The following is a 22,637-nucleotide window of genomic DNA, read 5'->3' on the forward strand; positions in this document are numbered from 1 at the left end:
GCATCCTTCTCCCACCATGGCTTTCTAAGAGCGTGATCCGAGAGAAAAAAAGCAATTTGAAGTGGAATGAATGAGAGTGGTCTTCTCACATGGAGCCTAGATGATGTAGGGGAGGGGAGGCCTGCCAATGAAGCTGCTGTAGCGCTCTGCTGTAGCAAACGTGTCCTGAACAACAATGAGCTCCCTGACTTGCCTGTCTATTTCAGAAGAATGCCTGCATGGGCCGCCTGTCACCCCATCACGACAGCTTGCAGAGTTTGTGAGGGATAGATCAGGCTAGAAAAAAATAAAAAAGCGTGACAACAGAAAGTATAGAGAGAGGACTAGCCTGCGCAGGTGGATATGGGATACACACTCACTGGCCCAAATCAACGTCTGTCTTTAAGAGCTGTCATTGAAAACCTGTCCAAGAGCTAAGAGACAATCCCATGTGCCCATGCAGTACGTCAGGGAGAAAGAGAGACTTGTATTTATACTTTTGTTTGTTTTCTTTTTGTCATTAATTTGATGTATTTATGTTTTTTTGTTAGTTTGAAGGTCATGTAATTCAGCCATAGTACCAGTAGTAGCAGCAGAAGTAATGGTAATAGTGGTATTTGTTATGAGAAGTTGCTGGGAAGTACTCGTACTTAATAATAATAGTGCCTGTAACAGTAGTTGCACCTCATTTTCAAGGGTGGAAAGTATATACATATACTCACTAACAAGCACATTTTAGGGTAATTGTACTTTATTGGGAAGTACTTGTACTTGTACAATTCTAGCTTGTATTATCTAATTTAAAATACAGTAATGGAAGTTACCGAGTACACTTCCCAATCGTCCCAACGCACGACTGTGTCACTTCTATCTCTGTGACTTTCTTTACACATAATGGCACGCAATCGCCTGCTCTGATTGGTCATAACTCAGAGAGTATGCAGATAGCAGTTTAAAACTATTTGCTTAAGTTTTACATAGCCTGATTGACCAAGATTGGTGATTGAGTAGTTTTTTTTTTTAACCATGTGACTGTACTTTTACTTAAGTACAACACTTCAGTACTCTACCTCTAAACTCCACCTAACCCCTTACTACAAAAGACTATAGACAGGTTCTCATTTTAGAGCCTCCATGAAGTCATATTTACAGATTTTTGCTTGCACGTCTTTATTGTTGGAGCAATTGGCAAATCAATTGGAGGAAGAGATGCATGACGAGAAGATGCCAGTGCTGTCAAAGATGTGCAGCCATGTACGGCCTCACAATTTGCTCTCAACAGATTGGGAAGGTGCGTAAACCCAGACGTCCCTGCTCACATATCAAAGGTATCCATGCATTGCTTTGTGAATCTGGGCTTTATTTAGATGTTATAGAGATCTTTAGAGTTTATAGACGGTAGACGGTAATTGACAAACTAACTATTCCAGATTGCTGTAGAGAACCTGTAGTGCAAATTAAAATCAGCTCTGCACCTGCACACAGTTGGTAGTGTTTGTGGAGCACAGATGTATTTGTGTCAGTTGGGCTCCTTCTGTTGCTAGCCAGAAAAAAAATAATCAAGTCCTCCATACAGTCTGTCTGCCATAAGCACACACCTGCCCCCAGTTTGTGTGATATGATGGATGTAGTTAGCATTCCCCTCATGTCGCTAAATCAGGGAACGTAAAAGACAAACAACTCCCCTTCTATTGAAGTAGATGTGTCCGGCTTAATACCATTGGACAACTCGAAGGGAGCGAGGCATTTCTTTGTTGAATTGGTCTAAAGTGACTACCGTATTTTCCGGACTATTAGACGCACCTTTTTTCATAGTTTAGCCCGGGGTGCGACTTATACTTATATTATACTTATATACTTATACTCCGGAGCGACTTATATGTGATATTATTTGTTATTTTCACACTTGCAAACGCATTTCATACTCCAGTGCAATTTCTATATGTTTTCTATTATGCATTTTTTTGGCTTGTGCGACTTATAGCCCGGAAAATACGGTAAATGGGCGCTTCATAGTCTTAGATATGCTCCGTCCGTAACCGCTACTGGGGAAAAAATGAGCTTCTTTACAAACCCCACCTTTCATATTCTTGACTCAAACTTTTGCCAAGGGTTTGGTCGCAGTTTTGTGAGGTAGATTATGCGCTCTTAAAATTTGCTGAATATCTCTTCCTGCTCTTAAACCCCATTTCACACTTGTTGGATAAAGCCTATTCAAAGCCGCAAAAAAAGTATTTGTGGCTCATGCTTGCAGATTCCGCTATCATAAAAACACTGAATGGCTGACACTGGTTATTATGACAATACGCAGCACTGTGCAGACGCTGAAAACACCTCTGCCTTGTTTGTTGGAGCGTGAAAATGTTTTTATACTTTGGTGGTGCTTTTTCCCTTGTGCCCTCTAAGTTCACCTTCAGTTCTGAAAGGAGGGCGACAACATCCTTGAAAAATAATGAACAGTGGCTTATCTACAGAAATGGCTGATTCAGCTCCAACAATCACTGCCACACTAACAAAGAATATCCTTGGGCTTTTTGTGTATGCGAGCGCTCTTTGGTTTAAAACACCAACAATGGACAATAATGAATAAATATTGAAGCGCAATGACATTTTCTCTATAATGTTTGTCAAAAGACCAGCATTTCTGCCTTTCAACTCTTTGAAGTCTTTCCTCCTGTAACTATGGCACATTATATCAGATATGAAGGGGCCAAGGAAGGTTCTTGGTAAATCTAACAACGATGAAAGAAATGCATCTTCAAAGAGGAAGGGAAATATATAATCATACAGTCTAGAGTGCAGGCTTGGCTATAGGTGCTCACTATTTAGCTAGTTCTCAAATGCACTTTTTATCAAATGTATGTTTTAACTCTGTTCTCTCTGCTTTATGAAGGTGTAGGGTATGCAAATATTTACAGGCCAATTACCGAGTCAATTTTGAGTTTGACACCAGTGGTTGTCAACCTGGGGGTCACAGGCCTTGAAATTATTGCATATAGTCCGAAGAAGATATGGTAAATGTATAGTCTTAAAAAATACTTGACTCCCTGCAAATGCGGTGGTACATGTACGTAATAATAAACATTTCACATAAGTGTACTGTCTATGTAGATCCTAAGTTTTCCAGGCTCCAGCTTCCATGGCAAAAGAAGACTTGATTCTGTCAACTGGACAAAAGTTTTAATTAAGTTGCTTCGGTTCATCAGGCAGAGAAAAAGGAAAAAGCTTACCTAACAACACTAAAACTAACACTGACTAGTTATTTACAGCAAACAATATCTGTAGAACGTTAAGTCTAATGTAATAGTCTAAGGTATGAACTGAAGAAACTACTTGGAATGTCAAAATATCTCCACGTTTACATTTTTTTTTTTTAAATCAATATTTTTCAACATTAAGGGATCACAACTGATAAAGTTTCTGAACAGCTGCATGAGACCACAAAGTCTGCAAACAGACATAAAGCGTTTAATTTGAAGATATTGCTCAAACAAAAGTAGTTGATGCTTTGTTCTGGTAGTGACTGACCTGAGCTCGACACGGAGCAAAGGCCTGGAGCAGTGCCAACCTGTTGTACGGGATATAATTAGCCTCAGGGGTGTTTTTGGACCTGATTCGCTCCATTCTTCTCCTTCATGACTAATTCACAAGAGCCTGATCTTCCTTGGCCCGGAGAGAGCTGGGAGGAGGAGCGCTGGTGTTCAAATGGGTTAAGTGCACCATCAATTTGTTTGCAGGGCATTTTGATGTTGAATATACATAAATTATTCATAGTTTGTGTTTACTTTGTTTTTGGAAAATCGATTATAATTCGTTCGGTAAGAATTTTAAAATAATGAGCAGCTTATCTCGTCATACTTATTTATTTAATGAACAGTTGGTGCTCTTTTCTTGGTCGTAGCGAAACACATGCAATAAATAAATAAATATGATCAATTACTACATGAAATCCTGCCGATCACTTAGCGGAATTATACTGTTTGAAGCACACCAAAAATACAAAAATATACTTGATTTAATCTGATATAGAGCGATTTCAGAACCATTCATGTAAATTCATTGGGCCCTGCTTTGCATTTTAATTTCGATCAAAGTAATGACTGGAAAAATTGTGCGTGATATAGAAGTGCATGTGCTGACGGAGAAAGATTGCCAGAAGACTTTTTTTTGTATATTTATTCTGCCGTCTGCTTTAGAGAAAGGAGACGATGTGCCTGTGAATGTGTGAGTTACGCATAGGTGTGCAGGGCCGGAGCTGCCTTCCAACTCGATAGACACACTCTATCACCGCTGGCAAGTAATTGACAGCTCAGAGTTTTCAGTGACACAGGTCTTGCATATTTTTCCTGCATTGCTGTATACGTGTGTGTGTGTGTGTGTGTGTGTATGTGTGTGTGTGTGTGTGTGTGTGTGTGTGTGCGTGTGTGTGTGTGTGTTTATGTGCGTCGGCGTGGAGTTCTCCCTCGCGGTGCATTCAGAAGTCAGCTCACACAGTTGGGGATTAAAGAAACACTTCTAATTCAGAATCATGGAGAGGCATGATAAACTCCAGGCCCTGTGACAGGCCAATGCGGGGTAATCAGGAGTCCAATTTCTCAGCACTGATTAGGTCTTTAACGATCGCTGTACACTACTCCAAATTGCTGTGGAGATTTACAAGGATTTCTCTCTTTGTTTGTTTGTTTGTTTGCTTGGTTTCTGTTTGATTCAGCATTTGCTTGACCTAACGAAATCGGGAAGGTATTCATTAATCACTGCTCGGACTGTACCATGAACGTTTTGTTTTAGCTAATGTGTGTTTGATGGATTAGTTTATTGATTAGTTTTGGTTCTGTTAGATTGGGTGTTATTGAGGGTATTCTTTGAAAGAGTGGCTCATTATATGTAGAAGTATTTCTCTTTTGTAGCATCTGAAAGTATTTTGGTGTACCACCAGATCTAAATGAGGGCAAAAACATACTGTCTCTATCTTAAATTAGACCTGCAGATGACCTCACCTACACCAGAAGCACCACTAACTTGCAGATATTACATGCATGTATAGAATTTAGTATTCAGAATCAATACTTATGGTTTGGTATTAATGGATATCTTTTGGACCAAAGCCGTAATCTTGTTTTGAAAGGAGGTTGTTTTTTTGTCAAAAGTTGATTTTTTTTAGAGATCTGGCAATGACAAAGCAGCACGATGGGGAGAGACGGACATTAAAAGCTAGTTTGATGGCTTTAGGGACTGTAATGGCACCAGACCTCTTTGCTCGGTGTATAATTTGCTCATATCCATTTGTAAAGGGGGTCTGGCAGGCTGAGAAATGTTATGCTGTAATTTGTCTTCCCCTTCTTTTTCTACTCTGCTGTCTCCCTCCACAAATCGTTAGTTTCACTTTTCATTATACTCAATCAATAAGGTGAATCAGTCACTCGTGGTGAGGAAATTGCGTGGCAGACAAGTTTCTCTGTACAGTTTTTCTTCTCTTGTCCACCTATGCGTCATCGACTCACTGGGCTTTTCAAAGACACTCTTTTGTATCATTAAAAATCATTGAGACACTCTTCAGAAGTTATATTATCCTGTTTGCCATATGGTGCACCGTGGTAACCTGCTGCCTACTGTCCCTGATAGTTTGCCCCAGTGGCATTGAACGATACAAAGATGTAGAGCAAAAGCTTCTGATGGTGAGGATAAAGTATAGTTTAAATGTGTCACCTGGAATCCTCAATTACATGCGTGTTTATATCTTGAAAATTAACACATTCTTATTATGAAGAGTGTCACGTTTCTGAAATTCTCACCTCTAACTTGTAACTGGTGTCATTACTTGCTCGTCTCCATGAAGAAGGTTTAATGCCATATTGTGGAACATTCCAGACAAAGCAAGGCCAACAGTTCACCATTCATTTTAACCATACCACAAACTACTACAGTCTAACTACAGACCATTGACATGACAAACGCAAATATTAGGTTTTTTCTTCTGTACACTGTGAGTAATGACTGATGATAATGATAAAGTGTGCGCGTCTTACCCAGCACGGTGAGCCGGGCTGGACGGGACCTCATGGCAGCTTGGACCGCTTGACATTCGAACACGGCGTCATCCATTAGCTCCACGCGCTGAATGCGGAGATGGTGTTCTCCTGAGCCGTGGTCTCCGATCACTGTGTAGCGAGGATAGCCTGCAATTGTCACCACAACACAAAGATTTAAGTCACTATACGTATTTATCAAAGTCCAATTGAAGTAAAATGCTAGTTCAGTAACCGTACAGGAGTATTTTGCAAAGTAAGCATTAATTGGATTGTTAGTGGCCTTTAAACATGCTCTTGACCTTTGCTTTTGTTCTTCCATCACTCTGGGATTCACTCATCTGGATTTTGTGTTAGCGCGCCATCTACTGCTAATTTCCTCAACTTACAGAGGAAATTACCATGAAAAAACAAATGCTAGCCATTAAGCAACATGCCCCGACTTGTTAATATTAGCACACATCTGTTTGGACAGTTTTGACAGAAACGGTCAGAACAAGGCTAATGATTATTTATGAACTTAACCAGTGCAGACGACCTCCAGATCTCTCTTTGACATCACAACGCAGGGAAACTTGAAATTGAGTGTTTTCTGTGTGCTCATCTTGTAAACAGGAATAATGAAACAAGCGTGAATTAAGCTGAATACAACTCCAAGTATGTTTAAAAGCTCTAAAAGGCAATTTCACATAATATGTCCTTAAAGTTGTTTTGTTTGAGTCCGTTCCTTTTCCACTGCTGGATCTGCTAATGAATCGCATGTGAAGTGTGATGCCCGGAACCAGAGCCATAAACATAAACAGACATGTATGTCAAATGATTTATGGTTTAATAATGCAAGAAAGCAGAGCAATAGCCAACAGACCTGGGCATTTTATACAACTCCAGCAAGGCAAGGCAAGTTTATTTGTAGAGCACAATTCATACACAAGGGAATTCAAAGTGCTTCACACAGCAGGAAAAATGCATTAAAATCACAAAGAAATTACAGAAACAGAAATACAATAAAATTAACTAAATTAAAAATTATCAATCCAACTGATTTTCTAAACTAATAAAATCACAAACAAAAGAGAAGAGTGCAAAGAAAAAATCCTTTCAGTCATATGCGCAGCTAAACAAAACTGTTTTTAGCTTAGATTTGAACATTGTCAGAGTAGAAGCCTGTCTCACATCTTCATGAAGACTGTTCCAGGTTTTAGCTGCATAAAACTGAAATGCAGATTCCCCATGTTTTGTCCTGACTCTGGCACCAGCAGGAGGCCGGTCCCTGAGGTCCTCAGAGTCCGAGATGGTTCATATGGCACTAACATATCCAAGATGTACTTTGGTGCTAGGCCATGGAGAGACTTGTACACAAGCAGAGCTGCTTTAAAGTCTATTCTCTGAGCCACAGGGAGCCAGTGCAGAGACCTGAGAACAGGACTAATGTGATGGTACTTCCTGGTTCTAGTCAGGACCCGAGCAGCAGCGTTCTGGATGTACTGCAGCTGTTTTACAGCTCGTTTGGAGAGGCCAGTGAGCAGGCCGTTACAGTAGTCTAATCTACTGGAGACAAACGCATGGATAAGTCTCTCTAAATCTGGTTTTGACACTATATTTTTGATTTTGGCAATGTTTTTTAGATGGTAAAAAGCTGCTGATGTTATTGATTTGACGTGGCTATTAAAGTTCAAGTCTGAGTCCATTATTACCCCCAGAATTCTAATTTGGTTTGTAGGTTTTAGAGCGAGACTCTGGAGGTGACCGCTAACACTTTCTCTTTGTTTCTGTGGGCCAAAAACGATTATTTCAGTCTTGTCTGAGTTCAGCTGGAGAAAGTTGTTTTGCATCCACACACTGATCTGTTGGATGCAGTGACAGAGTGAATCTACTGGTCCATAGTCACCTGCCGATAGTGAAACATAGATCTGAGTGTCGTCTGCATAATTGTGATAGGACACATTTTCACTGTGTATCAACTGACCTAACGGCAGCATGTAGAGGTTGAACAGAAGGGGACCCAGGACTGACCCTTGGGGCACTCCACAGGTCAGGGTCATGTGGTCTGAGACACAGCTACCAGATTAGAGATGGGCCGGTAATGACTCAGTACTGCGGCATCAAGACTGCTCTTCTTTAGGAGAGGCTTTATGACCGCAGTTTTCAAAGACATTGGGAATGTTCCAGATTGAAGCGACATGTTAACTATGTGAGTGAATGGTGCTAACAAACTGTTCAGCACAGACTTTAGAAATCTGGTGGGTAACACATCGAGGCAACATGTAGATGAACTCAGACTGGTGATGATCTCATGGACAGTTTTGTCAGTTACTGGTGCAAAGTGAGTTAGCTCTAAGTGTCTTGGTGGTTTTAGGGTAATTTTTTGCATTGTCGGATTTATAGCATTTTTAATGCCCTGAACTTTGTCATTAAAGAATAATGCAAACTCATTACACTTGGATGTGGAAATGAGTTCTAACGGCAGCTGAGCTGGAGGGTTTGTTAATCTGTTTACTGTGGCAAACAGGACACGCGAGTTGTTACTGCAGGATCCAATTATTTCAGAAAAATATCTTTCCCTAGTTCTACATAAGATTAGGTTGTACATGTTCAGCTTTTCTTTGTAAATCTCTTTTTGAACCTGGAGCTTTGACTTGCGCCATTTCCGCTCGGCCCTGCGGCACTTCCTTTTCTGTGCCCTGACCGAATCATCATTTCTCCATGGCGCCTTCTGCTTATTTTTAACCATTTTAGCCTTTATAGGGGCGATGGTGTCCAGAACATTCAAAACACTAGATGTAACAGAGTTCAACAAATCATTTACATTAGAACATGAGACATTTTCAAAGTTTATCATTTCCATAAACAGTGCACCTGTGCCAACACTTATGTGTCTCCTCTGAACAACTGCAGGACTAACCGGAGGTTTGGGAGAAACAGACAGGTCAAAGAAAACACAGAAATGATCAGACAGAGCAACATCGATCACATTAACATTTGAAATATTTACCCCCTTTGTAATTATGAGATCTAGAGTGTGTCCTTTGCTGTGGGTGGGGCCTCTCACATGCTGAGTAAGACTGAAGGTTTCAAGGACAGCATCAAGCTCTTTAGCGTTTCTGTCACAAATATTATCAACATGCACATTGAAATCACCTGTAATGACCAAACCATCAAAGTCTGTGCATATGACTGAAAGGTTTTAAAGATATTCCCACAACTATTATTGAAATATGCAACGAGAATGTGTTTTGCACTGCTCTCCTCCACGGGGGCACATAATCACAAAGAGGAATGGGCTGACTGGCAGGTTTTATGGGTTTGTATCTTTGACTGGAGGAATAAGATATTCCTTTATTGTCCCACATGGGGAAATTTCATTGGTGCAACGCAGGTAGATACAGAGATAGATACAGAAGAACAGATCACTTATAGGAAGTCTGAAAAACACTTTCAGTAGAAGATCTCCTATAAATAAATAAAAACTCCCATAGACAAATAAATAAATAAATACCATTGCATGTGATCCCGACAGTAATTGCAGATGAATATGTGTCACGACAGCACATAGATTGCACATGAATTTCACAGTAATTGCACATGAATTGCACATGAATTCCAACAGCAATTGCACATACGACAGAATTGCACATCAGTATTAGGTTAGGTCAGTATTGCGACGGGATAACGTGACGATCTCCGGGTAAGACGACTGTTCTCCGCAGTTTCATGAGTTCCTCCTTTGTGTAAGCTGTTCTTTAATGCTTCGCTTTAAAGAACAGCTTTTCATATTTCTAACCAAAATACTCGTGTATGTAATGGGCACTGAACACCGCAGGGACTTTTAGGGACTTTGCTACATTTGAATGATTAATATTAGTGTACTTAACAAATACCAACAAAACAGATCCATGTATGTATGGTGGGTTAAATGTCTTTCCAAAAGTGGAGCAATGGCAGAATACATTGTTAGGAGCATAATCAATCCGTCTGTGAGTCTTTTAGTCAATGGACGTTTCCACCAAATGAGCAACAGCCACATCAGAATAGTCACTTCTCATTTGGAAAAACTTGCCTGGACTCCTTCATTCATCAACAATGGCTGTGGAATAATATATGAATATACATATAATGCATGTGATATGACACTTGAGACTTGTGTTGAGAATGTTCAATACAATATAAATATTTTACAGCCACACAGCGGTTACAATAGACTAACCGCTCTTGAATCCATTTCTGGCAGGGACATTTTTTTCACATCCAATTATTTATGTTTTCTATACAGCTTCTTAGGCACTTGCCCCGATTATGTGTGTTTGAAGTGAATTATATTTGCCTTCGCCACTCAGCATTTCATCCATGAATAGGTTTAAACACAAGAGGTTTACTTTATGCTGTAAAGGAGGCCAAAACATAATGACAAAAGCAAATTATTGAGCTTCAACAATGGCAGTGAAATACTATGTGTTATTGTGGGGGGAAATACCCTGAGTGGCTTTTGAGAGGCAATACAGGTATGAAACAATAATGCAACTAAAAGCTTTCATTAATGACACAGATAACCATTGACTAAAAGGCCATTTGAAGCCGAGAATAAGGCCCTGAAAAAGGATGTGTCATCCAAGGTTATTCCTGAAGCCATTTTGGTTACATTTTATGTTCATTGATGAGATCCAAAGCAGTATTGCCATAGCTTATTATGGCAACAATGATGGCACTTTAGGTTGGATAAAAGGTGACCTTGGTTTGACTCCATTTTCAACAGTTTTACCAAGTGGTTTCTGTATAGCACAGCTAACGCAATTTACTTTTTAATAAGCTTTTGTTTTGCTTCTCCTAATTGCAGCAGCACATAAACCATGTAAATTCTGTAACACAAACAGATGATGTGGCCAATTACCTCATCTGCCTCTGGCAAACTAAGAATAATTTTGCCATGTGAGGAAATGGCGCTGTTCCAGTTTCATCTCGGAGCAATTGTTGGATGTGAAAAGAAAAGTCATTTGCATTTGGAGATGATAGTAAATGATAGAGATTTATAAACTCATTTCCCAAGTATATAAACATCATAATATGTTTATGCCATCTTATAACGGTCTCGAGCATGCGTTTTTTAATATGACTGGATTTGAACTGTCAGACATGAAGACTGATCACCTTCGTCATGTGATGTGTTCCCATAAAGCCCATTGATCTTAGACATCAGCGAATTCCAAAGACACAATGTGTTACACAAAGCAAACAATGTAAAATAGGCCCATTAAGGAGTAATGAATCCATCAGAGGGGAATGGATTTGTCTTCAGGCTGGATCAATGCTGTATGTGGATGTGTGTATGTCTGTGTGTGCAGAGGCATGCAGACACTTATTGCCCATCCTTTGATTTATAGCTTTCACCCAGAATACGTTTCACACTCTGCAGACACCAGCTTTACCAAAGGTGAGCAGGATCCACAATCATCTATAAGATTAGCTCTATGCAATAAGTTAGCAAAGGGAATCTATATTGAGCCACAACTGGAACTGGAGTGGTAAAACACACACAGAGCTCATGTCATGACTGGGAATTTCAAAATATTTAAAACAATTTAGCCACAGAGAACATCTTTGGCTTTTGGCATGAAACTATTAGACAAAGTAAAATAGGTATGAATTGGTATGACATGTATGAATTCTCACGTTGCTGCTGTGTGTGTCTTTACGTCTATAGTGCATGTACACACTCAATGCATATTCATAACATTAATGGATATGTTCTGAGGCATTGTGGGGATACTTTGCTTTCTTTAATTAGAGGGAAAAAATAGCACAATAGGAAACAAATAGGACATTCAAGGACAGATAGAAATCATGATCTTTTGTGTTGTGATTTCTTGCTCTGAATGGTGAAAGAGTTCTCTAGGTTTAATCACTGTGGGCTGAATGGGAATCGGTCCCGCTGCAGACGCTGCTTCTTTCTATGAATAGCCGAGCAGACCTATATTGAAAGGCTCCAAGCAACATTTGATTCGTCACACTTTTATGTATACAGCTGCCACTTTCCTTTTCTTTGTGTACATCTTGTGCTGGATGTACCATCACTCCGTTAACTGCCATATGCAGGCCTTGATTATGTAGGCAGTGATAAAAGGACAGCTGTGGAGCGCTTCATTTTGAAAGTGGCGTCTGCCTCACTGCAAGAGTGCACAGTTCCTGTCCGCATTTAAGGATTTTCTACCACACTTGACATCTCCTTACATAACTTCTTTATTTGACTTTTTTGGATCAACTATTTTGTTCAGGAAAATGTATATTATTTGCACATATTCTGACACATTTGTGTACACTATGTTTATTTGGGACTTTGGCCAAAGCACATGAACACTGAGTCTGAAAGTGTCTTTACTGCGTATGAATTTAACCTCAGTATACTTGACAAAAGCAGGAGTTCTAATCAGACTCAACATCTCTGCTCTCTTTGCCCTAATATAAAATAGTTCTGTGCTCTTTACCTCTGCCTGTTCTATCTCTTACAATCATAAGTGTGCAGAGAGACCCTGTGGACCATTGTTTACTAGGCCCTGTGCGCTCCCCTGGGCCTGATAAGGACCTGCGCACGGAATGGGATGGCTTTACTGGCTCTGTCGGCCTCACAGCTTTAATTACACACCCTATCAGCAACAACAAAGGCCTCCTGCAGAACTGGCAAAAGGTCAAGGAGCAGCAAACCCTCTATTTCTCTTGGAATATAAATGCAATCACTTGAGATCACAAGATTTTCTCTCTTTTTTACAAGACATAACTTGAAGATGACAACGCACAATGGTTCTTAATGTTGAATTGGATGTGCAAATCTATAAACCTTACTCTCTCTCTCTATATATATATATATGTTTAGATGCTGGAAAGAATAAAAATGATATACATGTAGGTTAGACATCACAATTAAACTGATAAGTGCAAGATTATGTTCGCTGGCAAATTAACTTAAAGGGCTGGGAATGTTATTAACTGTATGAGACTCTGTACAGCAACCTAAAATATGTATCAGTGCAAAAAAAGTGTGATTAATTGTTGTTCTCATCAGTTTCCAGGGAGTGGGTTGACTGAGAGTAACGAGGTGATTTGGTCTGGAAGTGGGCGTGCACTGTGCAGGGGTCATCACCAACACAGCAGAACAAAACGTTTTGGTAGGACTTTGCATTTTGATTGTAGACAATTTGTAACATGATTTCATATTTTCAAACGCTAAGAATATTAGTTATGCAGGTGGTTTAAAGGTATATTTGGTATTTACGTCAATATAAAGTGCTAAATTGTGTAAAGTGTACAGTGTAAATTCTTCCCCCAAACGGTTTGAGTGTTTATTTATACAAGCAATTATCTGTTATTGAAACTCATTTAGATCACGAATAAACATAAGGCCTTGACTGGTGCAGCAACAGGCAGCTAAATAACAGTGTAGTAGTCACTTTTACTCCAAATTAAACAATTAAGGCAATTATACATGAGGTGCGGTGTAATTAGAGGACTCCAGCTCTTCACAAAGCAATTGAGCCGCCTGAAGCACCACAGAAAGGCCAGCGCTACTATTGATTCTGCATTTTATTCCGCGTTTCTTTGCCAAACACGAATTATGCCACCCAGTCGGTTTTATACACAAATATTGGGACACAGGCTTCTCACTCTGTTTACTCAGGTGGACAGCTATGATATTATTATTCATGTTTTATAGCAGCTCCTGGATTAACAGCGTGACACGTCTCTCATCTGGCTGTAAATGTGCTAACTGGCAGATACAATGGTGTTATGGATAAACATATGCGTAGGATTAGATCTCTTGGCATTAATGTGATATATCATGTCCGTATATTATTGTCCACTTTAACATTGTATATAATTATATGCTGCTGGGTTTGAAAGGCATGTTTTTGGTGAGTAAAAAGGAAACTACTATAAACAAAATATCATTTTGTATCAGTTATACCTGTAGAGTTCCTTTCAAAAGGACTGACTTGCTGTTTCTATAATGTTTTTAAAAGCCAAATGTATTTTACCCCAATCAATATTACACTGTCTCACCTTGATAAAATCCACTCAACAGTATTTGAAGTGATAAAGTATGTAGAATATGACATTTTGCAATCGAACACGTTAGTTTTATGTTTTGTGGTTCACTCAGAACTTAGATAGGCAGAAAGATTTGATGTATTGTCTGTTGATTACATTTTTTTTATTGACTAGAGTAATGTTTTCAATAATATGTTGAGCGATGTGGATTTTATGAAGGAAAATTTGTATGAAAATGACCTCGAAGGTGTGTAGTTTGTTTTAAAAGCGACATCATACCTGCGAGGTCTCGGCCCACTCCCAGAGCCAGACCGTCTTTGATCCACAGCACCACGCCATGGTAACCCGGGATAGTGCAGGGCAACGTGACCGGCTGACCAGCCACAACCACCAGATCCTGAGGCTGCTGCGAGAACATGGCCTTTACACCTGAAAACACACAAAACAAGATGTTAGCTTTTAATAAAACAGAACTCAAAGAGAGCAAGGGAATGACTATAACCATTCCTTTTTTTATTACGAAATAAGAAAAATGGTATTCAACAAATGTGCGTTCAAAGCGTGATTACTGTGACTTAATTTTGACTTCCAAACGTTTCCAATTTCGATGTTGTGTTCCTTCTAAATAACCACCAGATGACACTAACAGTCATTTAGGGAATTGACCAAAACGGATGAAGGAGGAAAAAGTGCAACCAGAAAAACAAACATGGAAGCGCCTGCTGCAGTTTTTCAGATCACATTTGTAGGAAAAAGAGCCAAGAAAATGAGATGAGAAAGGATTTGTTTTGCAGCTTGTTAGCGTTAAAAAAAAACATACAGCATAAATGAGCCTTAACTCTCCCAAAACGTAATTCAAGCCATGTTTTATGTAGCTTTTCAATTTGCGCCAACAAAACATCCCAATAATCCAACAACTTTCCCTGGAACCAGACTTTACAACAAGTCAGCCACATCATTGTTAGCCACCCAGAATGAGGAAAGGCCAAAAATGAAAAGTAAAAACACGGATAGCACCACCTACACATTATGAATGCATGCGCTCCACTTTTAACACATTTCAAAAAGACAGAGAATTGTACCCCATTCTCACCAATTCCAGTCAAACTCTTGACTCAACTCTTGTCAAACACATGCCTAAAGGCCACCATTCCGACGCATTTTTTTTTTTTACCAGCGACACGACTCTACTGTATTCATGTGAGCTGTAAGCGAAGCCGCTCCACTCACAGACAGCCATCAGGCATCAGCTCGCTTCATTTATGAAAGTGAGCGTACAGATGGGCCAAACTCATGCACCGCGGCACATTGCAGGAGATCGTCTGCCAACACCCCTCCAGTGGCACACATTACCTCCCCTCGCACCCTTGTATTCTGACTGCGGGACGGCTATTCGTGGCACTCTGCTTTACCGGGCGTTCAGGCAGAAAAGTCCATTAGCGGGTGTACAGTACAGATACGGAGAGGAAGGTTTTGCAATAGGCTGATGTGGAGTTAATAGCTGAGTACTTTGGCAGGCTGCCTATCAACCGACACCTCACACAGCTGCTGCCGCACTGATTCAAACGTGCTATTGCATGCTCACACACCACTAATTGGGTCTTGTTTTCAGATAAAATTATACTAGTACATTTGGTGATGCCGTTCGTAACCTTTGTTTTGACCACAGGCAAATTATTACAGAACGAAATGTTTTTCTAAAAATGTTGGCCTCGGAAAGCGGGAAAGCACTTGAGTGAGTTCATGCCATATTTAAAGAGAATAGCTTTTTCAATACAGATTTTTTAATTTTTTTATTAATTTGCCTTTTTTGCATATACAGAAAATTATGAGTCTTTCACAGGGCATTGTTGTTTTCCTCTTAATTCAATTCCTCATTAATTCAATTCAATCACAATTTAGCAATTCTGTAAATGTACGTATGTATAAATGCAAGCCAGGACTAAAATGATTAGCACAAATTATTTTTCATATTACTGTCATCTTTCTGTGTGCGCATTAACCTCAAAGAAAAGAAGATGACAGAAAAATGACTTACCGTATGCTAATAGAGACATGGGGACCTATTAATCTGCCATATACTGTAAATTCAAACCGCACTCACAAATTATCCTCATCTTCGCAACTAATTTGAATTGAGTTGGAAATGCCATCAAAATCCCTTTGTACATTTTTTCAGCCTCAGATCGAACCGTGTAATAGATTGCTGGTTAAATACGGGAGCAGACGTTTTATACTGATTCATGTGGCAGCTTTACAAACGCCCGATGTCAGAGAGTGGTTGATTTGAATAAACATACATGAATAAGTGTTTGTATGGGGGAAACGCAGTGTTTTTTGTCATTCTATGCCTCCTCGCTGGTTAATCAGGCTTTGGCGAACGTGTGGCCGTTATGACTGATGCGCCGTGCTTAAGACATTCATCACTATAGTGCACACTGTATGTTGCCCTTCACAGCAGACACCTTTGTTCAGCCTTGACTCTCTGAACATGCCGGGGCTTATCTGGACTGTGCCGGGCTATGGGGCCATAATTCAGATGGAGTGGGCTATCGGGACAAACGGACAGCTCCTCAACACATGTCTTGTTTTGGTAAAACACTGGGAATCGTGTCGCTCAGTCAAAACTGATACCATCAAGCATAATGTAATTGAGCAGTTTGTCTTCTGGCAACATGTGAATCCGTCCGCTACATTTGTGTAGTCATGTTAAGTAGAAAAACACGCTCGCTTTTTACCCAAGACGACATAAGATAGTGTAGAAACAGAACATTATAAGTAACAAAGTACAAAAGTAAAAGTACTGTACAATTATTAGGTATCTATACTTGAATTAAGCACATTTACAGAGGACACGTTTCATTTACTTCACTACACTACTATATGTAATTTCTACTAATGAAAATTAAAAAGTACTTTCCATATATTTTGCTTTTTATTTTTATCTTAACACATTCATGGTGACACTCTGACACTCTAAAGGTCTTGACAAGTCTTGGCTTTTAGAAAGTACTACAAATATGCATATAAAAAGTCTAGACATATCAAAATATTAGGACACTTTTATCAAGCTGACTACATACTTTTACTCTACACACTTTTACTCTACATACTTTTACTCTACATACTTTTACTCTACACACTTTTACTCTACATACTTTTACTCTACATACTTTTACTCTACACACTTTTACTCTACATACTTTTACTCTACACACTTTTACTCTACACACTTTTACTCTACATACTTTTACTCTACACAATTTTACTCTACATACTTTTACTCTACACACTTTTACTCTACACACTTTTACTCTACATACTTTTACTCTACACACTTTTACTCTACACACTTTTACTCTATACACTTTTACTCTACACACTTTTACTCTACACACTTTTACTCTACACACTTTTACTCTATATACTTTTACTCTACATACTTTTACTCTACACACTTTTACTCTACACACTTTTACTCTATATACTTTTACTCTATATACTTTTACTCTACACAATTTTACTCTACATACTTTTACTCTACACACTTTTACTCTACACACTTTTACTCTATATACTTTTACTCTATATACTTTTACTCTACATACTTTTACTCTACACACTTTTACTCTACACACTTTTACTCTACACACTTTTACTCTATATACTTTTACTCTACATACTTTTACTCTACACACTTTTACTCTATATACTTTTACTCTACACACTTTTACTCTATATACTTTTACTCTACACACTTTTACTCTACACACTTTTACTCTACACACTTTTACTCTATATACTTTTACTCTACACACTTTTACTCTACACACTTTTACTCTACACACTTTTACTCTATATACTTTTACTCTACATACTTTTACTCTACACATTTTTACTCTACACACTTTTACTCTACACACTTTTACTCTATATACTTTTACTCTACACATTTTTACTCTACACACTTTTACTCTATATACTTTTACTCTACACACTTTTACTCTACACATTTTTACTCTACACACTTTTACTCTATATACTTTTACTCTATATACTTTTACTCTACATACTTTTACTCTACACACTTTTACTCTACCCACTTTTACTCTACACACTTTTACTCTACACACTTTTACTCTACATACTTTTACTCTAAAATATCTGTATCTGTGCTTTTACTGGAGAAGCAAAATCACCACTGCTTTTCTACTTTAAAAGGTAAATGACCATGTTTATTTGGGCTAAGTGTTACTTCCTTGTGCAACCGTTTAATTGATTAAGATAAGATAAGGAATGGTCAGTTAAGCTTTATTTAGCGAGGTTCAAAAAGTACACTTGCCAGTAACTGCTGCACATTTATTCTACATCGGTAAATACAATCCAAACTTTCACAGGCACCAGACTTCACTTGTCACTGGGGCTGTTAAATAGTGACCTCCTTCATTCAATTTAAAGCCTGGCTGAGTGTTCACCAAATGTGTCCTCACAGCCGTGCAGGTGCCAGGGAATAGTGATGTGTTTGAGTCTAGTGTGGCTTACATCAAGGTGGGTACACTCATTCATCCTTTGCACTGAATAAATCCCTGTCAAATTGCCCAAGTTCAAACCTCAATGGGCATTACGGGAGCCAGCGGAGGCAGTGCAGTGGTAACCGCGTACGCCAAGTGCAACATTTTTAGATCGTGAAGCTGGCTCGTGTTCGTTTGCTCATGAAGGATTAGGAAAAGCGATGGGGAATCTGGTGAAATTGTTTTAGAGTTACAGAATGAACAAAAGAAAGAATGAATTATTAAAATAGAATTAGATATACAAATCAATTTGGCTAAAGGGATCAACAAAATAAAACATTTAAGCTGGTTATTTGATTACGCCTTAAAATGCTGGCATACCTTTACAGACCCGGTTGAAATTTTCTGCATTTATTACATTTTTTCCATCATCTGATAAATATCAAGCTCCCGGGAAGGTAAAATATAAAACAAAAGTTATAGCCCATTATTAATAGGGCTACTTTAGACATTCCACCTGAACTTTTTCATTTTAATTTATTTTTGTGTGAAATTGGTTTCAGATTTGAAAGAATAATTGTCAAAACCCAACGAATGCCCAAACTAGTGTCAATCAGACCATCCGTCCTGACAGCAGCTTTACTCCTCCTTATATTTACCAAAGTAAATCCAGGTGGGATTTGAAAATCTGATTTTCATTTGTGTGGAGCTTATAATTAGAGTAAATTAGCCATCAGATGCCAAAACTAGAGAGTCTTAGCAACCCAAAGCGTCCAACCAGTTGTTTGTACTTCAAGGGTTCAGGAACAACAGAAAACATTTTAGTCAGACTTTTCAGGGACAGCCCGGATGATAAAGGGTTTTAAAATATAGCTTTGTTCAAACATTTGCATTAACTTGCACTAAAGCTTTCTTCTTATTATAAAAAGATCGTATTGGTTCATATGTTGCTTAACGAATAGTCAAATTCTATAGATTATTGTATGTCTGTGTTTGAGAAAAACAGACGCCACATGCCCACTGTGACTGCCATGTTCCTGATGCGGCCCAGCACGCTGGGACTTCTGATGTTGTCATTTCACTTCACGTAATTTGTTTACTATTGGACAGTGGCTGCATTTTCACACACTCGTCACTATGTCTCCCTCACCGCTAACTGCCCCCAATTTCAGCACTCTTCTCCAATCAGGCCTGGAAATTACCATCAGAGACACGCAGCCAGCGCTCTCCAACAGGAATAATATGCATCGATGTGGTTCATGTGAGCAGACCACGCACAGCTTAGCACGGGATCATTCCCCTGCCAACGTTTCAAACCTGCTCTTTGGAGGCAGAAAAATCACATGGTTGGACAAACTGCTCTTGAGAATGTCACCAATTTACTGCCATGAGCTGTAATGGTATGTGAAGAATTGCATTATGGTGGAATTGGGTTTGAAAAATATATGATGGATAGAAAATGCAGCTTAATTCAATCTTATACAGTACAATACATTTTTCTGAAACATGACTTTGATGTCTGTGAATATTTCCTCTCAGCCTCTGTAAACATTCGCCACATAATATAGCACTTTATATAAAGTGTGACAGAGCGTTGGCAAAAACATCAAGCGATAACAAGCACATATCTCACCAATCTGAAGACGGGCAGCCAACGGACAAGAAACTTTCCGATGTCAAGTTTACTTGTGGCATGGGTTTGTGATGAATTTATTAGAGCAAATGGAATGAAAGAATCCCGTTAGAGACACCAAGGACTCACATATGTCCATGAATGTCCCAGTAGGCAATGGATGACCTACACAATATAAAACATTTATGTTCTAAACATTCCAGCTCTTTCCCTGTTCAGTGATGTGCAGTCACTGGTTTTATAACAAACAACACAAAATACTTCTTACTTTGTACGTGGGCACAGTGTGTTTCATTACTCACAAGTATTACATTTCCAATTCTTGTTTTGAGTTTAGTCGCTAGCCACAATTGTTTCATGTGTCCTACGGCTCCTCAAAATGATTCTCCTTCCTCATCAGAACCGTCCCCTACCTGTCTGTCCACTTAAACAAACTGCAAACACAACTCACGCTTTGCTGAGCTGCCCCGCCTGTTGTTAAAGAGTCAAATGTGAGCGCGCTAATGCTAATCCACAGAGAAGCACAGATAAACGTGACGAGCGCCGGAAGATGTATTCATGCCCTCTTTCACACTGTGCATTAGTGGAGCACGACAGTCGGAAAGGCACAATCAAGATGGATGGCCTCAGACGATGACTTCTAAAAATTACAAATGGCATCAGCGGGAAGGCCTCGCGGGCACGTGCTTTATCACCCGCTACGTAGCCACGAGACACAAGATTTCACGGACACATGAAAATAGAGCATCGGAGGCGACAAACGGTTTATGAAATCTCTCGGGGCGGCGTCTTTGCTGTCTTTTTCTGTCTATGTGACGGTAAAATGCAAAGTTTTTAGAGGAATTAGAGCTGTGTAAGTTGTACAAATTGAAATAGAATTACCTTGAAGCACTGTACACCAGGACATTACAACGTGTATGTATTACTCAGTGGTATACTGTACAATACTGTTTGTTAAAGATTCAAAACACCTTGATTTTAGTTGCTGCTACTCTTTGAAAATGAGCGTAGTTATGTAAACAAATGACCGCGCTTGACCACTGATTGTAATCACTTCTCTATATGGCACTCTGGTGGGCTTGTTTCCAAGGTAACCGCGGTTCAAGGCATATGCAGTTATCATAAATGCACTCAAACACCATGTGGCTCTTGTCTTTTGGCTGCTATTGATTAAAAAACTGAGGGAAATGAAGGTTTAGCAAGATGGACCACTTTTTTGCACTCACTTTGGCATAATGGGGAAGCCTGGACATGAAAGAGTTGCAAATGAGCGCTACCACGGAGAGGAGGAGTTTGGGAGTGTAGATAGGGTCTGATTAAAAAGGATGGGACCCTTCTGTTTTTCTACTTCATCATTAAAAGCTCTCTTTGTACACGATACAACACTCTTTCAATGCCTCCCTCTTCAGTGTATTTTCCCCACTGTAAAATGTGGAATATTTGTGCTCAGACCTCAGGGCCTTTGCAGTTATTGTCTCAGCGCTGCCATTTTGCACACTTTACAATTTTCAAAAGAGAAATGATGTGTTCGGTGGAGGAACCTTGAGTGGCACTGAAAGAGGTTTTAGCAGGATTGATATTGGTATTGAAGTCCATTATAAACTAATGAGCCTTTCAAATAGACTCAGGTGTCTTATTTGCCTGATACATTGTCAAGGGGGCCATAGTCTTGCACGGTGTGTTTGAAGTAGAACTCTTGTATTAACATGCCGTACCGCTGTTCAATTTCATAGCCCTTTGTCCCGCGCTCACGTGACGCTCGCCCCCGAGATAAAAGTGGATCTTGGCATTTAAGATTTACAGGTTTCTTTTAAGCGGGGTGAAATCAAAAGTTATATCAAAGGACTAGGCACCTGCGTCTAATCTGGCGCAGTTATTCTAAGTTTTCACCAAGTCAAATTGGAGAAGTTTGCATCTGGAGTGACCCAATGAAGATGCTATATTATATGTACATTTATAAAGACGACACAAAATTAGCCTTGTAAAAATGTGTCCTCATTAAACATGCTCCGTCTCACTCATACGTTCTCAATTGGACATCCCGCAGACGGTGGAGACATCCATTTTCCCCCACGGTCGTCGCCGGTTCTTTGCTTCCCTTTTCGAGACAGACTCATCTCATCTGTCTTGATGCCGCCGTGACATTGAAAGAGACCCCTAATCAAAACATTTGTCTTTCTTTCAGTGCGGCGCTCCGACCGCTGAATGAAAGCTGACACCAGGGGGAGACGTATTTGTCCCAATCACAGGCTCATCTCTGTGTCACCGCCGGCTGACTCGCTCATCTCGACAGGATACTGATGAATCCAGCACTTAGCCTTGATTTGGAGGAGCAGCTCGCCACCACCAAAGTGCCAGGTTAAATCACAACCTTTACTGCTCCGCTACGGGCAATATAGGTATTCTAGTTTACGCTTGTAGATGCAAGAAGAGCACGAGGACAAAGCCCAGGTA

The 22,637-nt window shown here is 39.5% G+C and overlaps 1 protein-coding gene across 11 annotated transcripts in view; it reads right to left on the reverse strand.

Moving 5' to 3' along the window:
- The window catches only part of kirrel3b (kirre like nephrin family adhesion molecule 3b), a 153,024-nt gene that overhangs the window by 48,814 nt on the left and 81,573 nt on the right, over positions 1 to 22,637 (reverse strand). For all 11 annotated transcript variants that reach the window (XM_072453538.1, XM_072453502.1, XM_072453530.1 and 8 more), the window contains exons 2-3: positions 14,319 to 14,468; positions 6,006 to 6,155 (exon numbers count right to left, since the gene is read on the reverse strand). In XM_072453538.1, the coding sequence (XP_072309639.1) occupies positions 6,006 to 6,155; positions 14,319 to 14,468 (300 nt within the window). The remainder of the gene's footprint in view (positions 1 to 6,005; positions 6,156 to 14,318; positions 14,469 to 22,637) is intronic.

This window comes from Eucyclogobius newberryi, unplaced genomic scaffold, assembly GCF_026437365.1.
Source record: "Eucyclogobius newberryi isolate DKJ021-1_F unplaced genomic scaffold, fEucNew1.0.hap1 SCAF_10, whole genome shotgun sequence".
Classification (NCBI taxonomy): domain Eukaryota; kingdom Metazoa; phylum Chordata; class Actinopteri; order Gobiiformes; family Gobiidae; genus Eucyclogobius; species Eucyclogobius newberryi.